This window comes from Danio rerio, chromosome 4 (assembly GCF_052040795.2).
Source record: "Danio rerio strain M-AB ecotype USA chromosome 4, GRCz13ab, whole genome shotgun sequence".
In the NCBI taxonomy this organism is placed as follows: domain Eukaryota; kingdom Metazoa; phylum Chordata; class Actinopteri; order Cypriniformes; family Danionidae; genus Danio; species Danio rerio.
Window position 1 is genome coordinate 69,792,988 of NC_141024.2, and position 20,610 is coordinate 69,813,597.

Consider the following 20,610-nt stretch of genomic DNA (forward strand, 5'->3'; position numbering starts at 1 on the left):
CCAAACAGTTTGCTGCATTTATAAAATCGCCCATGACTTGAGATTGCTCTTTAGGAGGTGATTTACCTTCTATGTGTGATTTGATTGGACAGGAATCACATGACTGATTTTTCTAATCTTCATAGACGAGAAAAAAAATAAAGTAGTGACTACAGGTTGAAGGAAAGTAGTGAAGTTAAAGTAAAGATAGTTCACTAAAAATGCACTCAAGGGAAAGTAAAAGTTCACATTTTTAAAACTACTAAATTACAATTCCTGAGAAAAACTACTCAATCACAGTGATCTGAGTATTTGTAATTAGTTACTTTACACCACTGACAGTGACTAGGGCTGCTCGATTTTGGGAAAAATCATAATCCCGATTAGTTTGGTCACAAAAAGTTTCCTTCAAAATGGCGCTGCTGTGTTCGGACGCCGTTCGGGTTGCTCCGCTGAGGTTTTGCTTTATCCTCCTTTTTTATTCACTTTTATTTTATTTATTTTTTTTTACACACTTTCTTATTACTTTGTATAATTTTTTTACACATATTTTTTTTATTATTATTTAATTTTTGTTTATCTATATTCTCTGGAGCGGACCTGACCTACATTTCACTGCTGGTCATACTTTGTATTATTATGTATGTGACAAATAAAACTCTTGACTCTTGTAATCACGATTGTTCAAAACGATTATCAGTTGAAGTCAAAATTACAAGTGCTTCTGCGATTTTTTTAAGAATAAATATTTCCCAAATTATGTTTAACAGAGCTAGCTAAAAAATTTTCGCCTGGATAAAGTCTTATTTGTCAGAATAAAAAGCAGGTTTACATGTTTTGAAACCCATTTTAAGGTCAATATTATTAGCCCCTTTAGAGTATATATTTTATGATTGTCTGTAGAAGAGACTACTGTTATACAATGACTTGTCTAATTCTCTAATTAAGCCTTTGAATCACGCTTTGAATTGGAATGCTTGCTGTTACGACTGGAGATTATTTATTATTGCGGATTGTCCTGTCTTTTTCTTTTGTCCCGCCTTCTTGTTGTTTTTCTGTTGTTTCATAGGCTCCCATACCGACGTGATTCCCTGATCTGATTGGCTGCTGGTCTCAAAAGCCTGTATATAAGGGAGCTTCCGGCAGGGTTCGAGGAGCTCATTTCTGTGCGTTCGGTGTTTGGAGTGGAGCTCCTGGGTTTCCCCTCACCCCTTCGGCTGACGACCAACAACAACCAACTTTGTATTGATGACCATCATATGTTTAAATATTTTCGAGAGTTTGAGCATGTAGGGGTGACCTGCCTATTTATTTGATTACTTTTGACTTTGTTTATGTTTAGGGAGTCAGGTAAGCTTTTTTGTATTTTCCTTTAAAAAGTAATAGGTAATTTAGTGGATTTATTTTATAGATTCTTTTGTTTGTTATTTTGGCCTGTGGTCACCCTGACGAAATGCTCATATATATTAATCCCATTTCTTTTATAATAAATATCTTGATACTCTCAACTGAGTGTGTGAGTTTGGTTGTCGACCGAAGGGAATCTTTTGCTTTACGTTTTGTTTAGTTTGGGAAATCCAACACCCCAACACATTTGTTTTTTTCTTCGTTAATTATGCCCTTTTTGTTTCCCCTAGACTTGGGGCGTAATACTTGTATTTTAAAAAAAATATCTAGTCAAATATTATGTGCCGTCATCATAACAGATAAAAGAAATCAGTTATCATTAATGAGTGATTAAAACTATTTTGTTTAGAAATGTATTGAAACTTCTTTCCATTAAACAGAAATGAGGGGGAAAAGGGTTGCTAATATTTAGGAGGGCTAATAATTCTGACTTCAACTGTATACATACGGTTATTTTCCTCCCTGTAAAGAAGGAAAGGGAAATAAATACAATAGAAAAAAAATATATAAAATAAACTGTGCTTGAAGCATCCTCACTGTAAGACAAACACTTTAGCTGTCCTTCAGTCAAGGGCAGCGAGGGATTTTCTCTTTGTTGTTTGATTAATAATGATAAAAACATGCGGCAGCAGAAATACCGCGCTGTCACTTTAAAGGTTTCTCTTTCACAACTCGTATGTTTATTACACAAATGATGGTAAATACGAATAATCACTAAACACCGCGTTTTGACACCTATTTGACCATTAAAGCGCTCGCATTAAGATGACTTTAGATGTCTGTGTTCTGCTCGTTACAGTGTGCGAATGAGACTAAATGCTGACACGCGGTCTTTCGCGCTTTTGAGAGCAACACGTGTACAACTGGAAAGGGGGCGTAAATAATGGAGTAATCGTTCATCTTGATTAATGGTTTTTCATAATCGCTAGGAGCCAAAAATCGATATCGAAATCAGATTTTCGATTAATTGCACGGTCCTAACAGCGACATACATAACTTGTCAATCATGTCATAGTGACCTGGGGCCCGTTTCAGAAAGGAAGTTAAATAAGAGTATTTTAACCCCGAAATGAGAGGAACTCAGGGTTTTCCTTTTCAAAATGGCAGGTTGGTCAAATTGTAGAAAGCAGGGTAATTCAAGCCTGAAAGAGAGGTCACTTTAACTCAGAGTCAGTTACCGTGGTCACTTACTCTGTGAACCCAAGCTGGTCAGGAGCAGGTATTATTCTTTAAACTTTGAGATACTGTTGGTCTCCTCCCCTTTTTAAAGGGCCATGACACCCCCCACTTTCGGTTAAAGTCTACTTCAGAATTTTTTCAAAAGATGCATGATTAATGGGCGTGGAGCTCCGCGAGCATCGGGCAGGAGTGGGCGTGGCCAGCAGGGGAGAAGGGGAGCGAATAACTGTTGTTGACAGTTAGCTCACAAACTGAGACACAAACCGTGAGGAGACGCTTGAGTTTATAATTCACAAAGTTAAAATGCAAAGAAATAAACAGTAATTTAATGCCAGCTGAATTCAGCTGACAAAAGCTCAAAATTATCCAGTTTTCCCCACAATTAAAGCTGACAGGTGCTAACATTAGCCCCTTTCACACATACAGACCTTTGTATGTTGTGGTTGTATGTGTGAACAGGTCCTTTTTGAAAATACCGGTAAATTCGTTCTGGCTATTTTCCGGAAAGAGAAGTTGTAACATTACCGGCAATTTGCCGGAATGCTGCGCTGTGTGAATGCAGAAGGAAGATTCCCTTAATAAGCGCGTGCACGTCTAGAACATGCTGACGTGAGACGTCTGCTTTAGCCAATCACAACAGTCAGACGCATTCACGTCCACGCGGTTTGTGAGAATAAAAGCCTTTGAATATTTTTCCAGACACATTTAGCTGCTAGAAATTAGTCAGATCACGTTTATATGTTCTTCTTAATGTCAACTGTGTAAATATTTATCGATGAGATGCTTATGATAAGCCGTTGTTTGTTTACCTTCAAGCTTTGCGTGTGCCCATGAAACAGCCTGTGAGCGTCTGCACACGCACATATTATGAACATCTCGACATGCGAAAGTGATCCTGCGAAAGTTGTTCACAATATTGATCATGCACAGAGTTTGTAATTCAGTCAAATGTTTACAAATACAAGCGCAGCCGTTTAAAGCTCATTTGTGGTGAATGATGTCAGAATTTACCGGTATTTTGGAATGGATGTGTGAACGCTCTTTTCCGGAAAAATTTCCGTAACGTCCTCCCCTGTGTGAACAGCGCTTTTTTCAATATACCGGTAAAGTCGTTCCGGAAATTTTCCGGATATTTACCGGTATCACTGTGTGAAAGGGGCTATGGTCTTAACTGATGCTCAACACTCACAAATCTGTTAATATAAAAAATAAAAAAAAGTTCTCCAGGGTGTCCTGAACCTTTAAATACGAAGCGGTATTTCTCCCCTTAGCCTTATGATCTCACCCCCCTACTTTAATGCTCATTTTGGATATGCGCATAAAAACTTTGATTCATTGACATCTTTTATGCGCTATTCCAGTTTTGTACATTAATTTAATTAATACTTTTGTATGGAAACATAGCTACTGCCTACATTTCAGTCAGACAAAGGACAAAGTCACATATATGAGAATGGCTTGTCCGTTTTTTATATAATTAGCTTTAATTCACTGATCTTCCACATGTACTGTATTTAGATGAATGAGATTATTACTCGTTCTAAAAACTATTTTTAGTTTTGCTGACAGTCTAAATGTCATATCAACCTTCACCACTCAATCAATAATAAAGGCAGACACACTTTTACATCTATTAAAACTGATCAACGTGTATAAAAGAGGGAACGTGTGTAAAAAAAAAAACGTATAAATGTCACACATTACAATACATATTTTATTTTTGTTTTATACAATTAATTCATTTCATTCAGCATGTTTAAAATTGGGGGCACCCACGTTTTTCGACATACTGTTAACACAACTGTTGCCCTGCTGAAAAATCCAGCGTAAACCAGCCTGGGCTGGTTTTAGCTGGTCGACCAGGCTGGTTTTAGAGGGGTTTTGGCCATTTCCAGGCTGGTTTCCAGCCATTTCCAGCTTGGTCTTAGCTGGTCAGGCTGGAAAATGACCAGCTAAATCCAGCTTTACCAGCCTGGTTTAAGCTGGACATAGCTGGTTTTGGCTGGGCTCCCAGCCTGGCTAGGCTGGTCAAGCTGGTTTTAGCTGGTCATCTCCCAGCCTAACCAGCTAAGACCAGGCTGGAAATGGCTGGAAACCAGCCTGGAAATGGCCAAAACGCCTCTAAAACCAGCCTGGTCAACCAGCTAAAACCAGCCAACCAGCCTAGGCTGGTTTAAGCTGTTTTTTCAGCATGGTGGTAATTAGTTATTATTATATTTATTTAATTCTATGTCAGATACTATTTGTGAGAACTAGTAACAGCTACAATTTTTTTTATTTTAAATAACATGCCCAATACTGGCCAAGTTTTAACCCATGAAGAAGTTGACGAAAAAAGGGAGCTGTGACCAACATAACATGCAAACGGCAAGTAATAAGTCAACATCATCGTCATAACAGCAGATATCTTCAATGAGAATACTGTTGTCAGCTCAATTAAACTTGTTTTATTTATTGCTTTTATTTATTTTGTTTACGGCCAGTGCTCAAGGACACTTTACAAACAGAAGGAGAACTAGAAAAGAAATAACCTTAAGGAGGTAGAGAAAATGGGAGACTAATAATACATAAAATAATGACAAAAGACATGAGAACAAGTGACGAAAGAAACTGATTCCTGTCTTTCAATGAGTGCTTATGTGCGTTTAGGAGAACTAGGCAGCACACTCAGGGCTGCAAGATGGATATAATTTTGTATTCTTATTATTAAAATATATCTGAATGAGGATCAGATGACTGAGTGGGTCTTTGAGAATGTAAACCAACCTGTTTGTTCCTGCGGATCTTCATGTTCAACAGTGAATGTGTCCTCAATCCTCAGGTCTTCACTCTCCACTTTAATAAACGCCATCTTTATAACAGTGTGGAGATCAGTCGCTTCAGCAGGAGTTTTCTCTGTGTTTGGACACTTTATCCTGTTTAAAATGAACAAAACAATAAAAAAAATATGATTACAATAAATAAAACAATGAACAGAAACAAAACAACTTCTCTTCAACATTAATGAAATTAACAAAAAAATAAAAATCAGGTAAAAGAGTAAATATGAGCAACAATTGCCTCCAATTAAGTTTTATATTAGCACATTTACACTTCCTAATATAATTTCAGAAAAGTTTTCTTTGCATATTCTAAATGGTGGAATCAGATTATCAGCAAATGACTTTTAAAAGTACAACATTGTTCACAGTCTATTAAATAGATCTATTGTTGTTTTGCAGTCATGTTTACATGCTATATAAGACCAAACATTCAAAACGTGCATCACAAGTTCTCACTGTTCTAAAAGGAATGAATGTGTGAATATAAAACCAACATTACCTCAATATAACCTGAATAAAACTAGTACTCCATTTCATATACATAGTGATGAATACTTCGAATGTAATGACATTACGCTATTTAATAAATTAAACCTACATTAGGACACATATAACACACATTTCTGTTACTTTATCGAACAATAGCCCTCGATTAACGAGCACCACGTTGTATAAAAGGTTAAAATAATATTTTCAACAGCAGGTTTTAGCGTCGGACATTTCAACGAAACTAAAAGATTAACATTACATTAACCTGAAACTTGAATCAATCGGTTTACATCTACGCAGTAGTTTCAAAACACAAACCTCTCTCCGGTTCACAGCGCAGGAGTGGCGCAGCCTTATGACGTTACACCCTCCACGCCAAAATAAAAGTCTTTTTGCCACTTACTATTACAGAGGTGGGGGAGACTGCAGACTTGGATTCAGGCAGATCTACGACCCGAGCAGGTTTGCACCACTGTTGTTCCTGATGCGTCCAGTAGGCGGAGGCAGTACAGTATTATTGTAAGCTTCCAGAACTTTTAATCACACCAAACCCAACGCGACACGGTAAAGAGGTATGTTAAAATACGTCACAATTTTTAATAGAAATTTATGATTTTATTAAATCTCTTAGATTAGTTAATAACAAGAAAAGTGATAGATTATTCGTTTTTTATGATAAATATTTTGGAAATATCACGGATACATAGTTCCTACTTTCCTCTTGTTGTATTTGTGTTATTTATGTATATGTTTAAACTTTGTTTATATGTTTATTTTTTTCTTTCTTTTCTCTTTTTTGTTTCTCTTTTTATAATTTTTTTTTACATATTTTTATTATTTATCCTGATCTGTTATAATTGTGTTTTTGTGTAAAATTGAATTTTGTATGTTTGTTATTGAAATCAACAAAATAAAAAAAAATAAAAATGTTAAAATACGTGTTTAAAACAGTTTAGTAAACTTAAACATTTTTTAAATTAGATTAAGGTTGATATGAGTGTATGCCAATACGTAAACTAATTTGTGTACTAAAGTTCACATGCAGAAACAAAACAACAGCAACGTGTTACTGTTAGTTTGACTCAACCAACTATGTGTAAGCTAGCTACATGTTTTACATCTCACTCACGGTAATTTTCTTTTACTTTTTATGTCTATCTTTAGCCTACATAATGCCTGTTCTAATCCTTTTATTTTTAATAATTTAATATTTTTAAATAATTGAATAATGAATTTTGCAGCAACATTTCAATGTATGCAACTGTCCAAAAGAAAATTTAAGTCTCTCTTTAACTTTTATTTTTAATTTTAAAATCGCTTTGAACTCATTTACATTAAATAAAATGCAATCCTATACAGTTGAAGTCAGAATTATTAGCCCCCCTGAATTATTCACCCCCCTGTTACTTTTTCCCCCCAATTTCTGTTTAACAGAGAGCAGATTTGTTTCAACACATTTCTAAACATACTAATATTTATACATACATATTCTAAACTGTACAACAATAGTCAGAAAGCATGCTGCAAAATCTGGGGATGATTAGAGACTCTAGTTATGAGCATAACAATAAACAAGCACAGTGTCTGATACCAGTAAAGCTTTATTACCTACATTAAACACTCATTTACTATGTCTTGGTGTTAATAGTGGCATCTCAGACCCACAGCTGTCATCTACTAACACCAATAAAGTTTGAATAATATGCTTTAGTTTTCCACATATATTCAATGTGTATATTATAACTAGCGCTGTCAAAATTAACGCATGCGATTAATTTTAAATAAATTAACGCGTTAAAAAAAATTTACGCAATTAACGCAGTTCAGGTTTTTTTTACTTCCTGTAATAAATTAACGCGTTAAAAAAAATTTACGCAATTAACGCAGTTCAGGTTTTTTTTACTTCCTGTTGAGGTGGACGTGTGTTCAACATGCAATAAATGTGGATAAGACCAAGGAAGCACTTTTTAAAGGCAAGTTCCAGTATAAAACAATTAGTTGCATCACAGGTTATCCAGAGTTTCATGCAATTTCGGGTGTTTCATTTTTAACTTTCGACATTTGTTGTAAGTTGATACCGCATGGCGAACAGAAAGAAAATCCTCCAAATTTCGTGACTCGGTGTTCCTTTAAGGTAAGGTTCCTTTTAAGGCTACACGGTAGAATTTTAATAAGAGTATTATCTTAATCATATTAAAATTGAAGTATTGGTGTCTTATGTAAATGTAGTCAGAACGTCTGGTGAAGTCGCGAGCTGTCAAAGACAGGGCATTACTCTGCCTTTCAGCATGATCCCTCCAAGTTTAGCGTGTTTCCTCATTAAACGCAACGAAGGCGCATGCTTCGCGTTGTTGTGTCAGAATCCTTGTGAAATACAGTAATACTTTAGGACGCTTAGTTTAGGACGCTTAGCAAATTTGATGAACGTGATCATTCGTGTTGAATCTGAGGGGAGTCGCTCCAGTATGGAAGGCCGTTGGGGCCAAAACGTCTGCAGCGCGTTGTGTGTGTCTGTCTGTGTGTGTGTCTGTGTCAGGGGTGGAGTGAGCGACGTATCTGAGTAGGGGCGAGAGGGGTGTGCAATGTATTTAACAACCGGTTTGCGAGAGATTATCATTCATTTGCGGGCATTTGGGAGTCTCTGTGCACTTGCGGGATACTCCTAGTCTTAGCAACTGGATGAATGTAAAGGAGGATTAAGCAAAATTGTTTCTACTCTATAACTAATGTTCTCAACTCACAGCAATAAAACTTTACAATGAGTGCAACAGTTTGTATTCTATAGTTTATTATTATAATTTTCCATATCTGCAATTCCTGTATTTTGGTATTTTTTTGCAGTCCACTAAGAATCCAACATGGAAATCAATGTTTTCTTTATTGGCATTGATTGTTTTGAAATTTAAATGTCATTAACATGCCTGTGTTTTCATTTTTGTAATAAACATGGCTGTCAAGCCAGGATCTTGATGGTTTATTGTGGGTATGTTATTTACATGAAGAAATCTGTGTTACAAGTTAAACAAAAATTCCATTAAACAATTATATTTTTAATTTAAATATTTTTTTTCTTGCGTTTACATTAATTTTACATTTAAATAGGCAAAATTACAAGTTTCAGTATTTTATATGCGATTAATCACGATAATTTTTTTTAAAAAGGTGCGATTAATTACTTAATTTTTTTTAATCGATTGACAGCACTAATTATAATCTATAAAGTCAGTCAATGTGTTATAACCCTTGTAGCAGGAGAGCCATCTGTATGTGTGAATGAAAGCTGGTGACATTTGAAATCTGTAGACGTGAATGAAAATCAAGTATTATGAACAGTGTTCGTCATGCAACATTTTGTATAAGATAGCTATAAACTCGCAGATATTTCCACACATAGAAAAGTAAGCAGTCTCTTAAGGGCGTCACACACCGGATGCGCCACTCTGTGCCGCAACACGGTGAGCACATGACAGTTGAAAGTATTGCACACCAGACGCGCAAATTCCCATGCTATTTATAATGAAGCTAATTAGATGGCGCTCTGTGGTGCGGCAGAAATATGAACAGTGTCCTGAGTCGTGGCTGGGCGCCGCTGACTTGCGGCGCCGGTGTGTGTACCCTCATAGAAAACAGTGTTTAGAATTCTGAAATGAATGGCGCGACGCGTCGCCGAGTGGCGCTTCTGGTTTGTGATCCCCTTTAGGGTGCGTTTACACTTGGTTCAAATGCCTGGACCGTACCCAAATTCGATTGCCCCCCCCTGCTATCTTCTCGGTTAGTCTTTGTTCAAACTGTTGTTTTACCTTCTGAACTCCGGTACGCTTGCGTCTTCACGCTGCTATTTTGTTTACGGCTGTTGCTCGTTGATGGTCACGAAGGAAAAGCGCCAAAATGTAAAGACTTTCACTGAATCTTTTGGTTTTGGACATACAGGTACCAAGGGGTGGGGAGATCAGGAAGGGTTTACAATTTGGGACAACCACAGTTGCGCTTTGTCAATGCACACCCCACTTAGCTATTGGCGTTTAGTATATTTGAGTATATGATAATACAAGCTTTGCAGTATCAGGTTGGATTGGGAAGCATCGGTGCTCAGTCGTTTTCAGATCTCTCCAGAGATGTTCAATAGGGTTCAGATCTTGACTCTGGCTGGGCCACTTTACAAAGTTGTCCTGTAGCCACTCCTTTGTTTGTTTTTCGTTGTATGCTTAGGGTCGATGTTCCATCACCCCAGTCTGAGATGCAGAGTAATCTGGAGGAGGTTTTCATCAAGGATTGTTTTCTATTTTCTGCTGCATTCATTTTTCCCTCAATCCATGCCTTTTAGTTCCTGCCACATCCCAATCCAATGCTCTTTATTGATGGAAGCTGAAGAGTGGCTCTAACTAGTCACTCTACCATACAGGCTCGATTGGTTTAGAGCTGCAAATATGGTTGACCTTCTGGAAGGTTCTCCTTTGTCCTCAGAGAAACACTGGAGCTCTTTTAGAGTGACCATCAGGTTCTTGGTTTCCTCCCTGACTAAGGCCTTTCTTCCACAATTGCTCAGTTTGGCCAGGCATCTCTCTCAACAAAGTGGTCTCAAACTTTTCTCCATTGATGGAAGCTGAAGAGTGGCTCTAACTAGTCACTCTACCAGGCTTGGTAAGTTTGGAGCTGCAAAGATGGTTGACCTTCTGGAAAAATTTCCTCTGTCATCAGATAAACACTGTCAATCAGGTTACTCTTCTCCTCCCTGACTAAGACCCTTCTAACAAAATTGCTCAGTTTGGCCAGGTATCTCTCTCAACAAGGTGGTCCCAAACTTTTATCTATTGATGGAAGCTGAAGAGGATGCTTGATTGATTGGTTCAGAGCTGCAAAGATTGGTTGACCTTCTGGAAGATTTTCCTCTGTCATCAGAGAAACACTGGCCATCAGGTTATTGGTCTCCTCCCTGACTAAGACCCTTCTTCCAAAATTGCTCAGTTTGGCCAGGTATCTCTCTCAACAAGGTGGTCCCAAACTTTTATCTATTGATGGAAGCTGAAGAGGATGCTTGATTGATTGGTTCAGAGCTGCAAAGATTGGTTGACCTTCTGGAAGATTTTCCTCTGTCATCAGAGAAACACTGGCCATCAGGTTATCGTTCTCCTCCCTGATTACGACTCTTCTTCCAAAATTGCTCAGTTTGGCCAGATATCTCTCTCAACAAAGTGGTCCCAAAGTTTTATCTATTGATGGAAGCGGAAGAGGATGCTTGATTGATTGGTTCAGAGCTGCAAAGATTGGTTGACCTTCTGGAAGATTTTCCTCTCTCATCAGAGAAACACTGGCCATCAGGTTATCGCTCTCCTCCCTGACTAAGACCCTTCTTCCACAATTGCTCAGTTTGGCCAGGCATCCCCCTTAACAAAGTGGTCCCAAACTTTTAATTATTGGTTATTGGACTTCACTGTGCTCATTGGGACCTCCAAAACTCTTTCTATACAACTGTAAAAATGGTTAGTGTTTATTTAAAACCCTTTTCATGTGGAAATTAAGACTTCGTTTTTGCGTGAAACTCTTTCCACAATGTTGGCAGGTGTATGGCTTCCTTCCAGTGTGGACATTCATGTGGGTATCAAGGCTTCGTTTTTGAGTGAAACTCTTTTCGCACTGTAAGCATGGGTAGGGTTTCTCTCCAGTGTGAACGCTCATGTGGGCTTTAAGGCCTTCTGGTTTAATGAAACTCTTTCCACAGTGTTCACAGACGAATGGTTTCTCTCCAGTGTGGATGCTCATGTGGATATCAAGAGTTCCTTTTCGACTGAAACTCTTTCCGCACTGTTGGCAGGTGAAAGGCTTTTCTCCGGTGTGGATTCTCATGTGGGTGTCAAGACTTCGTTTTTGACTGAAGCTCATTCCACACTGTAAACATATGAAAGGTTTCTCCCCAGTGTGAACTCTCATGTGAACAGCAAGTTTTTGTTTTTGAGCAAAACCTTTTCCACACTGTTGGCAGGTGAACGGTTTCTCTCCAGTGTGAATTGTCATGTGGATATCAAGACTTCGCTTTTGACTAAAACTATTGCCACATTGTAGGCAGGCGTGAGGCTTCTCTCCAGTGTGGACATTCATGTGGACTTTAAGGCTTTTTTTAAAACTGAAAGACTTCCCACACTGTTGGCAGCTGTACGGCTTCTCTCCATTGTGGGAATTCATGTGGACTGCAAGGTTTTGTGTGGATTTTTCTTCCATCTTTAACTCATGCTGTTTCTCACATTGATCTTTCTCTTTGATTTCATCCAGCTCTTGAGATTCTTCCTTCAGCCCTGAAGCAATAAATGGCACAAGCAGCAAAATGAAAACCACCTAAGGCATCAAAACCCAAAACATGCATGCTAGATATCTAGCACCAAGCAAAGAGTTTACTGCAAATGAATAAAACAAATCCTTTTTTTTGTAGTAAATCCATGGTAATCACAAATTAACTGTGGTTTTTAAAACACTAACCATAATATTTGTTGTAAAACTATGGTTAGCCATATGTTAATCTGTTACTACACTTGTACCAAAGCCATAATCACCCTGCAGCTCAAGACTGGTCACTTCAAGAAACTAACCAGGGCTAAGACTGGTCAGTAGCTGGTTGGGAGACTGCATGGGAAAACGTGGTTGTTGTTAAAAGTTTTTGTTCAACAGGGGGGTGCTCAACCTGTGTGGGTCCTAATGCCCCAGTATAGTGATGCGAACAATACTGAGAGATGATGCCAGTAAGCACCGTCTTTTGGTTGAGATGTTAAACTGAGGTCCTGACTCTTTGTAGTCCCTATGTAAAAGTAGGGATGCACCGACCCCGATACTTGGATCGGATATCGGTTCAATACCGCATATTTTTGCTGGATCGAGTATCGGCCCGCTGGCACTGATCCAAATCCGATCTTGCATGTGCGCTATATTCTTTGTAATTTGTAAGCGAACAAAACCCACAAAGGTAGCCTATTACCAGGCACTGGAAATGTGTCATGTAGGCCTACCATATCCCAAATGTTCTGAAGCCATTCTATAACTTAATGTGAAGCACAGATAAATATTCACCTAGTTAAATTAATGTTCAGAATTTGTGCTTCGCCTGTCAGTAATTCTCCATTCATTCACAATTCAAACTGTGTGTTGCGTTCATAACAACATGAAAAACTATGTCTTCCTGTTAGTTTTAATAATCAGTGGAGAAATAAATTTAGCTCTGAATTAAATGGGTTCATTTTGACCCGTAACATGGAGTTTATTGCTGTTTCTACATCATGTTGCGCTGTGTATGTTAGACCAGCAGATCGCATTCGCAACACTGGGTTATTACCTCCTCTTCACACACAAAGTAGGCCTACCTACGTGCACCGTTCCGTAAAATAATTCTCATAAAGAGTTTATGTTCTCTCTTCCTTCCGACTGAGTTTATTCTTTAGAGGTGAACACGTTAAGTGCTGCTAAAAGTTTGTAAAGCCTGGCTCATTGTGGTCAAAGTATTAGATTAAATGAATAAAAGTGAAGCTGATGGCCCGGCGCATATGAATTGTCATTAACAGAAAATGATTTAGCCTAATATAGTCTACTCTGAAACAGTAAATATTTCACTGTAATTTTATATATATTATTAATATTTTCTTTAACAGACCTTTTTTGTCAGTTTGTGCGCTGAAGCATTTTAGCGGACCTTGTTTTGAACTAGAGATATGCGCGGGACTAAATTTTGAATCCCGCTCCCGCCAGGTTTTAGCCCGAACCCCGCTCCCGCTTATATTCAGCATTTGTTGCCCGCTGCCCGACCTGCCCCGTTTTCTACCCGCCCGATCCCGGATTAGGGATCCGTTTAAACCGCGCCCGATCCCGCTAAAGAGCAGGGGGAGAACAAAATCGAAATCCACCCAGCTATACAGAGTCCAGACAGCCTATAACAAGCTGTCTGTATAAACACACACACACAAGCACCAAGCACACACACACACAAAGCTTTCTCTCTTTTCTCTCTCTCTCTCATTCGCGTGCGCGCACACACACACACTATAGAGCTGCACGATTCTGGCTAAAATGAGAATCGCGCTCAAATTTTGCTCAAAATTAAGATCACGATTTTCTCACGATTCTGTATTTGTAAAATAAAGGTATGGTAAAAACAAAGATATGGCACAACATCGATAATAATATTATGTGTAGGTCTACTGGTTTTTATAAATAATTCTATTCTACTTATAATAATTCTGATGTTGAATTATTATGTTTGAGATATATGCTTGCAATCTGTCATATTAGACAATTTTATTCGCTGGTAAAATCAGACATTTGCCATTATCAGATTATATTCAACAATATATAGGCTAGAGTAGTTATACTGACACTGTAAACATTTATTTTCATGCACAACTGTGTGTTCGCTATGACAGAAAAAACATTTAAAATGCTTGTCGTAATCATAACTCTAAAATATGATATGTTCGTTTAAATGAAGTGCACACTTTCGGTTTCATTTTGACTGCTAAGTGCTTGGCGCGAGGCTCCCAAACGATTATGCTGTGCCACAAGTTGAATATTACTTACAACTGTATTACCTGTTACTCGCAACATATGCAGGTTCTGTTCACTAAAATAGACGCGCGCGCATCTGTGATAACAGCTCACGGTCAGCAGCTCACTTCACGTGTGATTTCCCGGCCGTGAAAGCATCGTTATATGTAGACAAAAATGACATTTTTAGGTGAAATATACCTTATAAATACATTATGTGACTCATTCAACATCATTTGGAGGTGTCCATGCCACTGAGCAACGTATGTGAAACAATGAAATAACTCGTCCAGCTGCCTTTGCTTCTCTCCTGAACTTAAAATATGATTGGCAGAATCGTAGAAATGCTGGATTAAGATCGTCTAGGGGGTCGAATCCAGATCGCAATCTTTTAATGATTAATTGTGCAGCTCTAACACACACACACACACAGCAACAAACAAACAAGCTAAACACAGCATTGCGCTGTTTCAGTCACACACATAATGTTACATTTGCGTGCTCGCTCGCTCGGGAGTGATATTGCTAGACTGCCCGCTCCCATCCCAAATTAAACCTGTTACCGACCGCTCCCGGGGTTTATTCGGAAATTTATTCCCGCGCTGCAGAAATCTGGTCGGGTCCCGCGACTGAATGCAGACCTCTATTTTGAACTTCACCTCAAATATTCTTGTTTATTTTGTGCATAACTGACCAACAAAAAATACATTAAAATAACCAACAATTTTTACCAAACGAAATTAGTTTCAAAAAGATAAATTAATGTTAAAAGATATAGTTTAGTCTGCTTCAAACCTGCAGAAAAAATATCACGCTTTGCTAAAAGGCAGGTTATTTTACCAACGATTAGGGTCAATAGTGGAAGCCAAGTACAGATTTCAAAGGAAAGTCCTAATATTAAAAAGGAAACATAAGCTTGACCACAACAGATCAGAGAACGAATGCTCAAACAATGTAGCCTATAGTTTATAGCAAGCATCATGTTAGTACTTAGATTGTGCCATCTATCAAAGTAGGCCTATAGGTCTGTATAAATATTTTTTTAAGCACCAGAACTATAGAAACCGTATTAGGTAAAAATAAATGAAAAAATTAAAAATTGGCACAGTATGAGGATCTGTATCGATCCATACTCAGAATTTGGGTATCGGGATCGGATCCAAAAAAAAATGGTTTCAGTGCATCCCTATGTAAAAGATCTGGGAAAGTTTATAAGATCTGCAGCAAAACTCTATGGCGTTTGCCATGTAACTACAGATTCTGTAAAAAGAAGAGGATGTTAGAAGAGAGGGAGCCACAGTGGAAAGAAGGGTCTACACTGAGGACCAAGAAAAAGATTACAGAATATGTGAACAGGGCGGCTGATACATCTTATGAACCATGAGATACGGAATAGAATAGAATGGAGAATATTTACGTAATGCAATCTTCCTCAATCCTGTTCCTGGAGGAACATATGGAGGCATAAACATGACAGAGACCTGACCGTGAAGCTCAGCCTGTTCAATACAAGTTTGTGTGCTAAAACGTCTGTATTAAAGTGCGATCACGTCAAACACCCTGAAAACAGAAGGTGCGGCAGACTGCCTTTTTGTTGACTTTATTAAAGTGCGGTGTGCTGCGCTTTTTCTGTTGCTAGGCTACAACTGCATCAAGCGTCTTGGCGCTGGAGTGTATGGCATCAGATGCTTTTCCACGCAGAGTTTACTTTTTACAACTGCAGAAAAAACAAGGTGCATAAGCAGCCTGCAAAACACTGTCAATAGAAAGCCATTTTATTAAAAGGTGCCTCTCACCACAAAAAAGCATGTTAGCTGTGTTTAGCTGTGAACCTTAGTGAGTATCCTTTTTAAACAATCAAACATATTTAATGTTTAACAGCTGAGAGACACCCATGCACTAGGTCACATATACAGAGGAGCCACTTGCCAACAGGCAAAACCTTGGAGACCCAGGCCAGAAGTGGCCCCTGAGGGCTGACCGACTTTGAACCACTAATGGCCTGTTCCACTGAGAGTTACAGTACGGTACGGGTTGGTACAGGTCAGGCTTCTACTTCCAGTGCCAAAAGGGTACCAATGTTACTCTTTTGGTGGGCGTGGTGTACGACAGAAAGTTTCAGTCGACGTCATTCTCGCTCGAATAAATGTCTACAGTAAAGCTTGCTTTATACACAAAAATACTTGTTTATAAATGTTCATTAATAACCTTTCTATGAACATAATGTAACGTCTACTGTAACGTCTGCAATTATATACAAAAAAAAGCGACATATGAACACATACAGCCCCTTAAGCTGCCTTTCCACGGCATACGACAAGCGACAGACCGGAAGTCATTCATTTCCAATGGAGAGTAGTCCGGGAGCTGCGTGGAGTTTCGATCATTTCCGTATGCTAAAAATTCAGATTCGATTTGAGCTGTGGATACGTTAAAATACTTGAACACCTGCGACTAGAGCGTATGCGACCGGCTGACTGGATCTGACTGATGTATTCCAGTTTTACAAGGCTGACAAATAGTAGTTTTTTTTTTTGGTATTTTTTATTTTAAAAAGTCCATATTAAAAAAAACATTAATATTCATAAATGAGTCTCCACATTCTCTCCAAACGTTTTAGAGGTCTATGAGTTTCTTGTATTCATTCAATCATAGTGAACGCATAGAGAATAAAGACACTTTATTTCGGACACCACGAGAATCAGCTTCTCTTCCATGGTGCACGACAACACTGAGAAATCCGTGTATTCCGACAGTCGTGTCCAAATGTCGTGTGCAATGGCGGCTTTACAGTCTCCGATATGTTACCAATTACAGAAAAACTACACACAGCATACATTTAGTCCTTATTTGGGTTCAAAAACAACACGCAACAGTCAGTGCAAACCTCTCATCTGTATCTGTAATCTTCACAACCACATGTAACCTGTTGTGAGAAAGTATTTCCGTCATTCCGAGTTCATTATAAAGGTGATGAGAATAGTTAAACATGGCTGTTTGTTCATGTGTAGGTTGCTGAAGGAATCATTTGCTCCTTTGTTTTTTCGCGATTCACTCTCGCGTTTGTCCTTTTCTGAAAGGATCGGGCATCAGAAGCGCTTCAATAATCACACACACGTTATTATCATCAGCTCAAGAAGTTTGTTATTTCAAATATAGACACGCTCGCAAGCTCTCTGGAAAAAGTGAAACCGCTCACGATTTTAGACGGCCTTGTAAACAATTACAGGGCAGATTCTGCACTTCTTCTTGGCTTTGTGGCTGTTCATCATGATGACAGCAAGGTTTTTTGAGCTCGGCTCGACCATGGCTTTTACTAATTGTAACCATTGTTACAATGCAATGTCTCGGCTGTGTGTTTGAAAATGGCGCTTCCTTTGTTTTCATTCTCCTGCTTGTGGACACGCTGGTGACATATCTTTGTAAACCGATAGTGTTCAGCTACGTGGAAACGGCCATAAAAGCATACCGAACTGTACCACTCAATGGAAACGGGGCATAAAGTTAGTGACAAGCTACAAACCAATTACAGTGACAGACCACTGCAGACCTAATGGACCGTTTCCACTGAGTGGTACGGTACAGTTTGGCTTGGTACGCTTTTATGGCCGTTTCCACTATCAAAAGGCGTACAGAACCGAACCGTACTACTTTTTCGGCACCCTTTCGCAAGGGTACCAAACATGAGAAAGGGTACCAAAAGGCGGAGCTAGACGCGCAGCTGAATGCTATTGGTTTACAGAGATTCGTCATTCGCATACGCAACAAGCCAGAATGAAAACAAAAGAGCCGCCATGTTTATAATACACAGCAAGAGATTACAGCGGAATTAAATATACACATAATGACTGTAATAAAGTTTACGGCCCTTTGGCCGCTGGGAAGAAGGAGGCGGAGATCCGACGTAGTTTAAAATATTTATTAATAATATGAACGGCAGCTCCTCACGGAGACTGCCGTCTAAACCAAAACAAACGGACGGCAGCTCCTCACGGAGACTGCCGTCAAACTGAAAGCAAAAGTAAAATATGTTCGGGCCTGGTCCTCTCTCGGCTTCCTCTGCCATAGTTCCTGCTTTTATGGTCCAGAGCTCCTTCCGTGGGATCCGAGGCAGGTGCGCACCGCAGGTGTATCCACTTACGTGGTGGCCTCACTCCGTTCCCACGGCTCTCGGCCACGCCCCCTCGCCACAATAACGAGCAATGGTCGGTCCGTGCTCAAACAAACCTTGCCGTCGTCTTGATGAACAGCCACAAAGCCATGGAGTAGAGCAGAATCTACCCTGTGCCTTTTACGAGCCAGTATGAAGCGAGAGTGGTTTCGCTTTCTTGCTTGCGCTCGCCGCGTGTCTATATATGACATAACAAACTTCTTGAGCTGATGATAATAGCGTGCGCTTGATTATTGACGTGCTTTGGAACCAGATCCTGTCAGATACTGACAAACGCGAGAGTGAAGCGAGGAAAAAAAGCACATTATTTCTTCAGCAAACGTGAACAAACTGTCTTGTTTTAATTTTTATCATCATCTTTTGGACTATTATGAGTTGGAATTGATGGAATGACTCTCTAACAGAGGCTACACGTACTACTGAAGATTACAGACACAGATGAGAGGTTTTCACTGACTGTAGGCTATACTTTGTGTTGTTTTGAACCTAAATAAGAACTAAATGTCTGCTGTGTGTAGTTTTTTTGTAATTGGTAACATATCAGAGACTGTAAGGGTCTGTATGTGTTCATATATGTTCATTTATTCATTTTATATAATCGCAGATGTTACAGTAGGCTATTTTGCACTGTCATTGATCTGCAGTTATAATCAAATCCTGTTCATAGAAAAGTTAGTAATAAACATGTATACAGAAGTATTTATGTGTGTAAAGCCTCTGTTTTGTGAGAACTGCTTTTCATGTGATCTGTGAGCGACCAACTTTATTGTAGACATTTCCTCGAGCGAGAATGATGTGACTGAAACTTTCTGTCATACACCACGCCCACCAAAAGGGTACCCTTGGTAGTGGAAACGCAAGCCTGATAAAGTTGACCTTATGGTACCAGTCAGTGGAAACGAGTCATAAGGGACTCTCTGAGCGGCCACACCTCTCATAAGGTATCTGCGCAAGGAGATACAAATACTGATCTGCTCTGCTGGTCGAACACCTGCAATGACTTCTCGTTTGCCATCTTCAGGCTGAAAATAACGGCTAATGTGGACAACACTTTATCTTTAGCTGTCAAATGTCCCGTCTAGTCTTAGATTTTAACTTTGAGATTTTAACTGATTTTTATCCAAGGTTATCATTGGAGATTTAACAGATTTTTTAACAGATTTCTGTTGGCTAAACATAAATTAAAACAATGTTAGCATATGCTATCTTTAATAATGAGAAAAAAACTAGCCAATTTTGTTCTTTTGTCCGCTAGTTTCATCTCCTGGTGTTTGTTTTCATAGTGTAGGTGTTCAGGTGTGTTGCATGGCTTTCCCCATGATGCTGCTATGGCAAGACCTATGTTGTGGGCGGTTGGTCGGGCTTCAGCTATGATACAAAAAGCTGTTGGCGTGTAGGAACTATTTTTGACAGAAGAACTTGGCTTATCAACTTTGTTTTTGCCTAGCTCATCAATAATGTTTGCATAAGTGGTGGGCAATTCACAAACCGATCTTCTAAATGAATCGGTTGAACCAGTTCACCAAACTGAACTGCATAGTGTGGAATGGTTCGCATCTCCAGTAAGAACTTGCCCACAAATTACTTACTATTTAACATGCCTGACACCCCCTCTGACTCAAAGTAACCTAATTTCCAGATGAGTGTCTCAAATCTCATTCTCAATATAGAATCAGTTGCTGCAGTTTCAGACCAACAGTACAGAATCAAGAAATAATTTCTTTTGCATACGTCAGTGTCTTTTTTATTTTTTTTCTTCATCTCGGCTTTTAACACTCTCATCCCAAAACTACTTCTGGCCAAATTAACTCTCTGTGTCCACCTCTGTTTGTCAGTGAATCAACAGCGTCCTAATGGATAGGCAGCAGCTGGTGAAGCTGGGAAAATTCTTATCCAGTACCCACACAATCAGCACTAGTGCCCCTCAGGGGTGTGTCCTCCCCCCACTGCTCTTCTCCCTGTACACCGGTCCTACACCACCCAACCCGCTCCGAGCTGGTTTCGAACCGGCGACCTTCCTCATGGGAGTCGGTTGCTCTAACA

At 39.1% G+C, this 20,610-nt stretch overlaps 1 protein-coding gene and 1 long non-coding RNA gene across 2 annotated transcripts in view; one reads left to right on the top strand and one right to left on the bottom strand.

The window, feature by feature from the left end:
• LOC147845268 (uncharacterized) overlaps positions 1–20,610 on the top strand; it is a 143,731-nt gene that overhangs the window by 73,952 nt on the left and 49,169 nt on the right. The gene's annotated exons all lie outside the window — the stretch shown is intronic.
• Positions 6,144–18,761, bottom strand: LOC147845270 (uncharacterized). Its single transcript, XM_088650710.1, has 3 exons — positions 18,373–18,761; positions 11,380–12,158; positions 6,144–6,922 (listed from the first exon to the last, which is right to left on the bottom strand). Exons 1-3 carry the CDS (start codon positions 18,460–18,462, stop codon positions 6,859–6,861), a joined length of 933 nt encoding a protein of 310 aa, XP_088506836.1. The 5' UTR covers positions 18,463–18,761; the 3' UTR covers positions 6,144–6,858.